General features: G+C 45.6%; 1 protein-coding gene across 1 annotated transcript; it reads right to left on the bottom strand.

The window, feature by feature from the left end:
- Positions 1–6,078: 6,078 nt before the first annotated feature.
- LOC109766296 (uncharacterized) lies at positions 6,079–9,301 on the bottom strand. The gene is made up of 2 exons (XM_020325063.2): positions 8,120–9,301; positions 6,079–6,990 (listed from the first exon to the last, which is right to left on the bottom strand). Exons 1-2 carry the CDS (start codon positions 9,299–9,301, stop codon positions 6,616–6,618), a joined length of 1,557 nt encoding a protein of 518 aa, XP_020180652.1. The 3' UTR covers positions 6,079–6,615.
- Positions 9,302–9,798: the final 497 nt, after the last annotated feature.

The raw sequence follows: 9,798 nt of genomic DNA, 5'->3' as shown, positions 1-9,798 counted from the left end.
CCTACACCTGCATTCACGTCACCCAAGCCCTAATTGCCGCTCTCTCGCCGCCGCCTGCCGCTGCCGCGCCGTCCGCCTCGGGATCCTTCCTGCCCGTCTGTTTCGGCCACCGCAGCCTGCCGCTGCCGCGCCGTCCGCCTCGGGATCCTTCCTGCCCGTCTGTTCCGGCCACCGCAGCCCACTCGTCGCTCTCGCCGCCATTTGTCACTGCCGCGCCGTCCGCCTCTAATCCTTCCTGCCCGTCCGTTTCGTCCGCCGCAGCCGACCCGTGGCTCTCGCCGCCGCTTGCGGCTGCCGTGCCTTCCACGTCCGGAACCTTCCTGCCCATCCGTTCTGTCTGCCTCTAACAGGAGCTGTGGCCGCCACTTGCCGCTGCACTACCGTCGGCTAATCAGCTGTCACCGTTGGCTCAGCCTGTTCATCCGTCTCTACCACTGCTGGTCGGCCTGCAGAAAGGTAATGCTTGAACATGAACAACTCTCTATGTCAGGCCGTTCCATTACTTAGTAGCTTTATTTGTCCTCGTTGTTTGTTCTCATGCGAATCCTGCAAACTACTTAACAAGTAATGAAACGGCCTGACATAGATTAGTCCCAGATCATAGCAGGATGTATATTTCCATGTCAATTGTCCTACGAAACATGAAATCTCCAGGATCACGAAAGCACATTGATAGCAGAATGTTGTACAAATCCGTCATTCAGGAAACCATGTCAAAGAAGCACCACAACCTTTCAAACTACTAGAAAACTTAGCTGCACATAAAGATTACTATCTGAGGCTTTGCACTAAACTGATATTTTTCCTAATAATCAGCTCTTTCCTCAGAGGAATGTACAGTAGAGATTATATTTCTTTCCTAATAATAATCTTGTTCCTCAGAAGGATATACAGTAGTACAACCAACTCATAGGATGATTTTTCTTCTTTGAGAAGCTGTAAGTTGCTATCAATAATTCTCTAGAGCAGGAATTGCTTGCCGGTGTATGTAGCAGAAGTACTTTGATTTACATTTTTTATGATGTAGTCTGGCACTGGAGATGTCTAAATAACATTATTCAGTTTATTTGTGGATGGCAGTTACACAACATGGATGCTCACGACGTCAGCATAGAGGAAATTGAAGAATATTACATGGTGGTTAGTCAAACATTCACAAGCGAGGAACAAGGTTTCGAGTTCTATAACAGATATGCTAAAGCCAAAGGGTTCAGCGTGAGGAAGGCCAATGTGAAAAACAAGGGAGGCATAAGAATCCAAAGGTTGTACATGTGCAGCAAAGAAGGATATAGGTCCTTGAAAAACTTTGAAAGGTCCAACCGGAAAAGGAAACCAAGGGCACTCTCTCATTGTGGATGTGACGCTCGACTGCAAATCGAGCTCAATATGGAAACCCGTGAATGGTTTGTCAAGGACTTTGTGGACCAACATAACCATGAATTCACTAAGCCTGACTAGACACCTTTCTTATGGTCTCATCGTGGACTTAATGATCCTCAAAAGGCTGATGCCATTGAGTATGGTATTGGTGGTCTACGCACACATCAGATAATGGACGTAATGGAGAAGCAGCATGGTGGGTATGATAAAGTCGGTTGTGTGTCTCGGGACCTATATAATTTTATTGCTGAGTACAAGAAGCAAAGGATTGAAGGTTTTGATGCCCAATACATGCTGAACTATATGGCTGCGCAGGAAGAGAGAGATTCTGAATTCTTTTACAGGTACAGCACAGACAGCGAAGGCCATCTGCAGAACCTTTTTTGGTCAGACGCGCAGTCCCGGTTGGACAAAAAGCTTTCACTGTACTTATCTAACAGAGACGCTGATTTCAGTACATGTCATTCACATGTTTGCTATCTAAGTGTTAGAAATCTATTTTCCAATATTTATGTTTTCTTTAGTGCGTGCCTATCAATCATCAACATCAATCTGACATTGAAGTTCTTCACTTTATTTAAGGCCTTGCAGCACGATGTGCTTCTCGGCAACAGATTGCCGCTGAATTCACGTCTGCCATGAGAGGCCGGGCTAAAATGGAAGCAGGATTCTATGGTTTCCAGTGAACTGCATACTTTTCTCTTTTTCCATGCTGAATTTGATCAAGCGAATATAAACAATTTCTACCCTTTATTTGCTACATCCAAGTAAGAAAGCTTACTATAGAGAAACTTTTACAACGACCAGCTGCAGCAAAGTTATTCCTTTTATAATCTGCATTTCCAAATTCATGCAAGGAACAGAGCTGAACAGCAGAAGGACTGTTAAGATAAACTAATACCATTGCAACAGCCTTTTGCTAAGCAATCAGTTATTCAATTGTATGAATTATTATTTCATACAAGAAGTATGGAAAAAAATTATTAACGAAAGGATTGGTTCTGTTATAGAAAAACTGAGAAGTGGTGATCTAGCAATAGTTTTCCTAATGTTCACTGTCACATCCCTAAGCCACCTTTTCTGTCTGTAACAAAGACTTGTTTGCAATTCCCCAGTTTCCACTCGGTATTTCCCTATTTCAAATCTTTTTTTCTTTTGATTAGAAGGGAGTTAACAGAATTTAATTCAACAATTTCAAGTATCTTGTTATAGAGTTGACAGAAACTTGAGATTCAAAAGATCACATTTCACTTCCAACTGCAATTTCTCATCATGCCGGTGTGCTCCACTTTCTATGAACAGAGGAGAGGACAGAGACATACGTCTTCGGTGGGTGATGATCCTCGTCGACGGCCAGCAGCTGGAGTGCACGCACATGGGGGAACACCTTTTTTCATCCACTCTTGAAGCGACGCCAGGTGCTTGCCGTACCTGCCTTCCACCAGAGCCGACGCTGCAATTTCTCCCAGATGCTTCTCCTCTGCTGATACGGCAGGAGGCAACCAGGCGGCCGCACCTTGCTCCCCCCGCCACCGCTTGCCGCCGCCAACCGTACTAGTCCAACGAGCGCCACAGAAGGGCCGGGGTCCGCCCTCCATAGCCTCCATCTTGGCGCCCGGCCTCGCTGGCCGGCGGCGCTGCGGGTTTTACCGGCGATCTGGTGGTAGACGCCGCCATTTGGCGGTCTCCAGTGTCGACGTACCGGCTGCCGGCGGCGGCTTGGAATAGCGCGCAGCCGAGGAGGAGCTCAGTTGGCTGCCGGCGGCGGCCTGGAATAGCGCGCAGCCGAGTGATGTAGTGGCTGGGTGCGCCGCCGAGCGACTGGTGGTGTGTGCGGGAGAGATTTTTTCTTTAGCGAATCTGCAGGAGAAAATTAGATGGATCGGGGCTGAACCCTAGCCGGGGTGGGCAAATTTCCATCTCCCCTAAATACCCTTTCTGTGTGCGGGATTTTATTTTTTATTTTAATCTCATGCGGGAGGCGTTTTTTCCCTCTGCCCATTTTGCCCTTCGGAGAAAAAATACTACTCCTTCGCTGGACAAGTATTGATCACGTTGGACCATCAGATCTACTGATTGGATGGCTGATATTTCTTCGTCCTTACCGTAAAAGGCCCCCCCATGCAATCAGACTCTGCTTGAAGGCGATTACAGCCAACCTCATTTGCTAGCAGTAAACCATCTTGAAGGGCCATCGCCTCCATAGTTTGGGCAGAAGCGGTATAGGGAATGAACCGAGAACGTCCAGCCAGGAAGGTACCTGAGGAGTCTCGGAGAACAGCACCTGTCGCCCCAGTTCCATCCTCAGCATGATAAGAGGCATCAACATTTAATTTCAAACATCCCCCAGCTGGTTTTACCCATTTCTCCTTTACAACACTGGTCACCTTCGCAGAAGTTTTAGAATAATTTGAAGTAATTGCTAGAATAGAGAGTGCACACTTGTTCACCGGAGGGACCACACCTTCATGTGTTACTTGACGGCGCATCCACCATATATACCAACACGCAGTAAGCACAACATCGTGAATACATAAATCAGGGTAGCCCGGCATCTGATTGAAGTTTGATCTTAAAATATGTTCAACTACAATTGACCCAGATCTGTCAACCGTACTAGCATCAGCAATAAACTCACTCAGCCCCAACTTCAACCAGACCTCCCTTGCTTGAACACAACTGAATAAAAGGTGAACAATGTCCTCGGGTCCTTGCTTACATAAAGGGCAAATCCCATTAATCCCAATATGATGGTTGGCAAGAACAACTCGGACTGGGATCAGACTATGTAGCAGACGCCACCCAAATATTTTTATTTTTGCTGGGACATTCAACTTCCAAAGTAAACCCCAGACTGGATTCGGTCTTGATGTTCCTTGCATCGCACGTGAGGCTCTACCTCCATACTGATGCATCCATTCGCAATGATATGCCAATCTCACTGAGAAGTAGCCTGATTTGGTAAAATTCCAAGCAACAAAATCATCAAAGGCGTTATATTGTAGCGGAATCTGAAGGATTCTCTCAGCATCTACCGGCCAAAAAATTGATCTGATGATATCCTCGTCCCACTGTTCCGTAACTGGGTTGATGAGTTCACTAACTTTCGTGATTAGAGCACCTCCTCGCGATGAGATAATTTTTCTGTTCGGGCTAGAGGGGATCCATGCATCCTCCCAGATTTTAATTTGCTCACCATTTCCTATTCTCCATATGCATCCTCTTTTGAAGGTCTGGATACCTGCAACCAGACTTTGCCAAGTAAAGGAAGATCCTCTCTTTGGCCCAGCAGCTAGTAAGTTTCCATCAGGATAGTATTTTGCTCGAAGCACTTGCGCACATAACGAATCAGGGGATTCCAATTGTCTCCACACTTGCTTAGCTAACATAGAAAGATTGAAGGAATGTAAGTCTCTAAACCCCATACCTCCCTGGTCTTTTGGGAAACATAGTTTCCACCATGCCCACCAATGTAGTTTTCTGCCATCATCATCATCTCCCCACTAGAACTTTGCAATAGCATCAGATATTCCCTTGCAAACCCCTTTAGTGAGTTTGAAGACTGACATAGGATAAATAGGAATCGCTTGGGCCACCGCTTTAATCAAAACTTCTTTCCCCCCAATCGAGAGCACTTTTTCCTTCCAACCATTTAATCTTTGGCAGACTCTCTCAGCAAAATGCATGAAACAGTCACTTCGGTCAGCCCCTACAAGAGCAGGCAAACCCAAGTACGTATCTGATATGGCCTCTGTATTTATATTAAGTATATTGCATACCTCTGCCTTTGTCTCCACGGGTGTATTCGGGCTGAAAAAAATACTTGACTTGCCCATGCTGACTAGTTGCCCAGAATTGTTACAGTAGGCTTGAAGAGCACCTTGCAAGGAAGTTGCATTAGAACTATTTGCTTTCATGAGAATCAGGGAATCATCGGCAAATAACAAGTGAGAGACCGACGGTGCATTCCTGCACACCCTAACCATTCACAGGAAACTGACAATATTGTGCCTACTAGAGGGTTAACACAGGGAGACCCCTTGTCACCCTATTTGTTCTTGTTGTGTGCAGAGGGTCTTTCAAGTGTACATGCATGAAGAAGAAGTTGCGTTGAACAATCTTTAATCTGACAGTGCTTATAACGTTAGATGGGTATTTGAATATGCTAAAAATGGCATTGCCACTTGACATTGGCGATATCCTCTCTAATCTCCAGATTCTTACCTAGGGCGGTAATATGATTGATCCTAACTTCGCTTGGCAATGCTTCTGTGCTAGTACTGATAGGACAGCTCAATTCACTATATCTCTCATCTAACAGACTTTCGGGGGAAATCGTGTCCCCTGAAATCCCCTAACATCGACTATGTCTATTAGGTTTCTACAAAGCACCCAGCATCAACTGTTACAAGCATGCTGCTGTCGGCGATGCGCGCGCTATCGCAAACTACTCAATGCTGCAAGCGGATGCTCGAGGATGACACGCCGCTGCAAGCCCACGCTTGGGGACTTGGGGACAGTGTGCTGCTGCATGGGCGCTGATACTGCAATGCCATGTTGTCGTCGCCGTCCTTACCACAGCAGTGGCCCCGTTGCAGAAGCACCGCCTTGCCGTCCGTAGCAGCGCCTCACAACACAGTTGGCGGTCACCGTCCTGCTCGTCCGGCTCGGGATTGCAACATGACCGACACTGCGGCCGGATTACAACATGACTGATGTTGCGGCCAGATTGCCGTGTCACCGATGTTGCAGCAGCTAGCAGGTGGCCGCTCGATCACACTGATCCAATGGCTCTCGACCCTCCGATCTTTGTCAACGATCAGATGGCCGAAGCATAGTACTGGCCCTAATCTTTTGGTCATTTTACATAGAAAAGCAGCGCAGTTATGATTTCACATTGCAAGCATCATGGCGAAAGGAAAAGCCAAGGAAGCTACCATATTACAGTTATTATGCAACAGAGAATGGCCACACGCCTTACTTAATATGATTGTCAAACTCGCTCGCACATAGATGCACTTCTAAAACAAAAAGGAAAAATAAGCTGACAAAAGCAAACGTACATAAATGCACTTCTAAAAAAAAAGTCTCCTGCCAACCAGTCATGCCAAATACTAATGATGGTCGCAGCCATCAGTGTTTATTCAGAAACCTAGCACATAACATCATCACAGAACCTAAAACCTGAAGTACCAGCGCAACAATAACTCACTCACTCCTAATAGATAGGCTTATTCAGCTAGCGCAGAAAGCTCTCCATAACTTCCCCTTGCACATTTGCCACCAGCTCTCTGTTTTGATCTCGATCTTCTGTCTGTAGAATTGACAGTCTGCGAATTCAGAGTCTGCACTTGCCCTCAAGACACGATCTCTCACAGTTATTAGCAGTTCATCTAAACCAATGATTTTCCTCACAAGAGAGTTCTTCTCATCCTCAGCGTCAATACAAAGTGAGAAGGCCTCTATCTCTGCAACATTTGCGTCACCATCCTTAATCAAAGCTTCTTTATATGATCGTAATGCTTTTATAAGGACAGATGAATCCTTTTCTGTACTCTCAAGACCGACATAATCAACACCTTTTCCAGTAACCTCAGATTTTGAATCCTCCTGTGACAAAATTGAAATTCAGTGTAAATAAGAATTCAAGTTTTTATGCAGACAAATATGTGCAAGGGAACAGAATTTAGCGATTCTGATCATTTTATCTAGGTTTAACAGAGACAATGAAAGTGGAATAAATTACTGATACACCACTGCATTCTAAAACTTTCTAAATCTACTATATCATTATATAATACAAAAGCAATTGAAAATAACAGTTAATACTTGATAGAACTAGTAAAATTTAATTAGATTGGAGTGCCTTATTAACTATAGGAATCAAACCAATATGTAGGCTAAAAAATGTGAAGATTTTACGGACTTAACGGATGGCTAATAGCCTAATATGTATGCACCTATAGCTAGAAAGCACATATATATGTTGCCCGCCTCCAAAAACATGGAAAATGTTAGATAGTGCCATTGGGATAATCATGTGCACAAATATATAGCAGTGGAAATCAAAGCTTGAATCGTGTTGTGTACGAATGAATATATTGGCAAATGCTTAGTTCTCACTGACGTCAAATTATGAAGGACATATTTATTAAATAAGACATAAATTTGAAACCGACGTAGAAGACCAAAAAATTAGGAGAAAGAAAACCAAACTTAGGCATAGAACTTATCCATATCTGAATACTTAAACACTACTGCAGAAACTTGCTATTCATATGCTAATTATAGATTATGTATGTGGAGCTTCATAATAATGCTATCACATAATCTGCAGAAATCCTCCAAATATTTTAACACTTCTGATAAATCTAGGCTATTCATGTACTAATTATAGATTCTGTATGTGGAGCTTTATATCTCAATGCTACTGCTATCATATAACCTGCATAAACCCTCTTGTAGTAATGTACAAGTAGTCGAGGTTGTCTACTTCTACCTCGCTCCCAGATTACTTGTCTTAAATTTGTCTAGATTATGTATGTGGAGTATTTTTTTGAACGAATGGGAATAGCACTGCTAGCTCCTCTACTACGAGTTATGCAAAGACATGTTACTTTGACTAAAACTGATAGCATATCATAGCAATACAATCGCCTCAGGAAATATCATTGCATACAATTTATGGACCAAACATAAAAAGGAAGAGAATCCTTAGCACCATGGTCACATTGCTTACCGAGATGTATTCCATAGAAGGAGGCCAGGCCGAGTAGGGATGGACGTGGAAGCTAGGTCGCTTTCTATTCTTCAGATGCTGCTTCAGCTCCGCTGTTTCCAGAGACAAGGACAGGAACCACTCCGGGGATTTGAACTGATCCACATAATTCTTCCATGAGCGAAGTGCAAAGTACACAAAACCACTGAAAACCGTCATAAGCCGCACCGAGATTGTATCTTCCACTGAGCAGCTGGTGACCTCCATAAAGCTAGAGTGCAACGGGAACATCTTGTGCAGCACAAATCTGTCAACGCCATCATCGTCCGCTGTCAAGATCCAAACAGAAAGTGTGCATTCCTTCTCATCTACGATACAGAGCTTTCCATCAGTGGTCTGACCAATCTTAAATTTTTGGTGTACCACTCTCAAGGGCGGCGGCAGATCCATTCGAGAGAACTGAAATGTATCTGTTTTGAGCACGAAAACGTACTCGCTGACATACACCCCCATCATGGACTCGGTTTGCCAACAGATAAACCCATCTAGCACGGTGCAGGCTGTGCGCCTGAAGCCCTGAGGCAGCAGCGTCGCAATCTCCGGAAAAATCTGCCACTCCATGGTGTCCGATGAGAAGACAGCGATGCGTAGCCTATCCCATGAGTAGTCTTGACGGACACATACCACACGGGACGGCCTCTGATCCTCTTCGGAGCAGAATGTGTGGAACCCAAGGGAGGTGCCGTCGGGCATGTCATGGTGCTCCTTGGGGCGGAGAAACAGAGCCATCGTTTGGGGGTTGTACCAAACTCCCTGCTTGATGCTCGGGTGTTTGATGGCCATGCAGCCGCCATTGTAGGCCGAAGGATTGGAGAAATCGACCCGCCAGTCAGAATCGTCGTCGTCTAGGAGGTGGGTGAATCCGGCGAAGGGCCGTCGTGAGGTGGGGAAGGCCATTATTGTGTATGCGAGGAAGCGAGGGAGGAGCGGTGGTGCGTGGAGCGCGCGGAAGCGGCGGCGGAAGGCGCGGGACGAACGGACGACGCCGAGGAAACCGCAGCAGGTGAGGGCGGCAGAGGCGAGGCTGGGGAAGTTCGGGAGGCGGAGGAAGATCTCTCGGAGCAGGTCGTCGTCGAGGTCACTTATGGTGGTGGGAGCGGGTGGTATGGGGTGTGCCGGCGGTGGCGACGGGTGGGAAGCCATGGCTGGTTGCGCTCAAGCGAAAACAGAGACCTAGCCGCGCTTGGAAGAGGAGGAGTGAGGACTGAGGAGTCGACGAGAGAAGAGTAACAAGTGACCATTGGTTTGTTAGCGAGATAGAGGGAACGAGAAGTTGCGCTTCCGTTAACACTCTCCTCCCTGTTCTCTAGGGATGAATGTATATCGCTCAGGTTGTTAGGCAGTGCCAATTTTACATTTTTACTAGATATAAGCTTGATTGGCTAAAAAAAACTAAATATAAGCTTGTTCAAATCTGATTGCTCCTATTATATATATATAAACAGAAACACTCTTACACAGGTACATTCATTAAAATAGGAAAAGGGCTTGAAGAACCGAAGAAAAATAGGAAGCGGCGATTTGGAGCGTGGGCTCAGATGAGCCCGAAATCCCGTGCATCCATTGTTGCTTTGGGATATTTGAAAAGGGGACTCGCGTCAGAGCTCGATAGCGAGAAGAATAAGGATACATAGATAATA

Source organism: Aegilops tauschii, chromosome 2 (assembly GCF_002575655.3).
Source record: "Aegilops tauschii subsp. strangulata cultivar AL8/78 chromosome 2, Aet v6.0, whole genome shotgun sequence".
In the NCBI taxonomy this organism is placed as follows: Eukaryota; Viridiplantae; Streptophyta; class Magnoliopsida; order Poales; family Poaceae; genus Aegilops; species Aegilops tauschii.
Note: the sequence above shows the minus strand (reverse complement) of the source record. Positions and strands in the feature narration are given on the sequence as shown.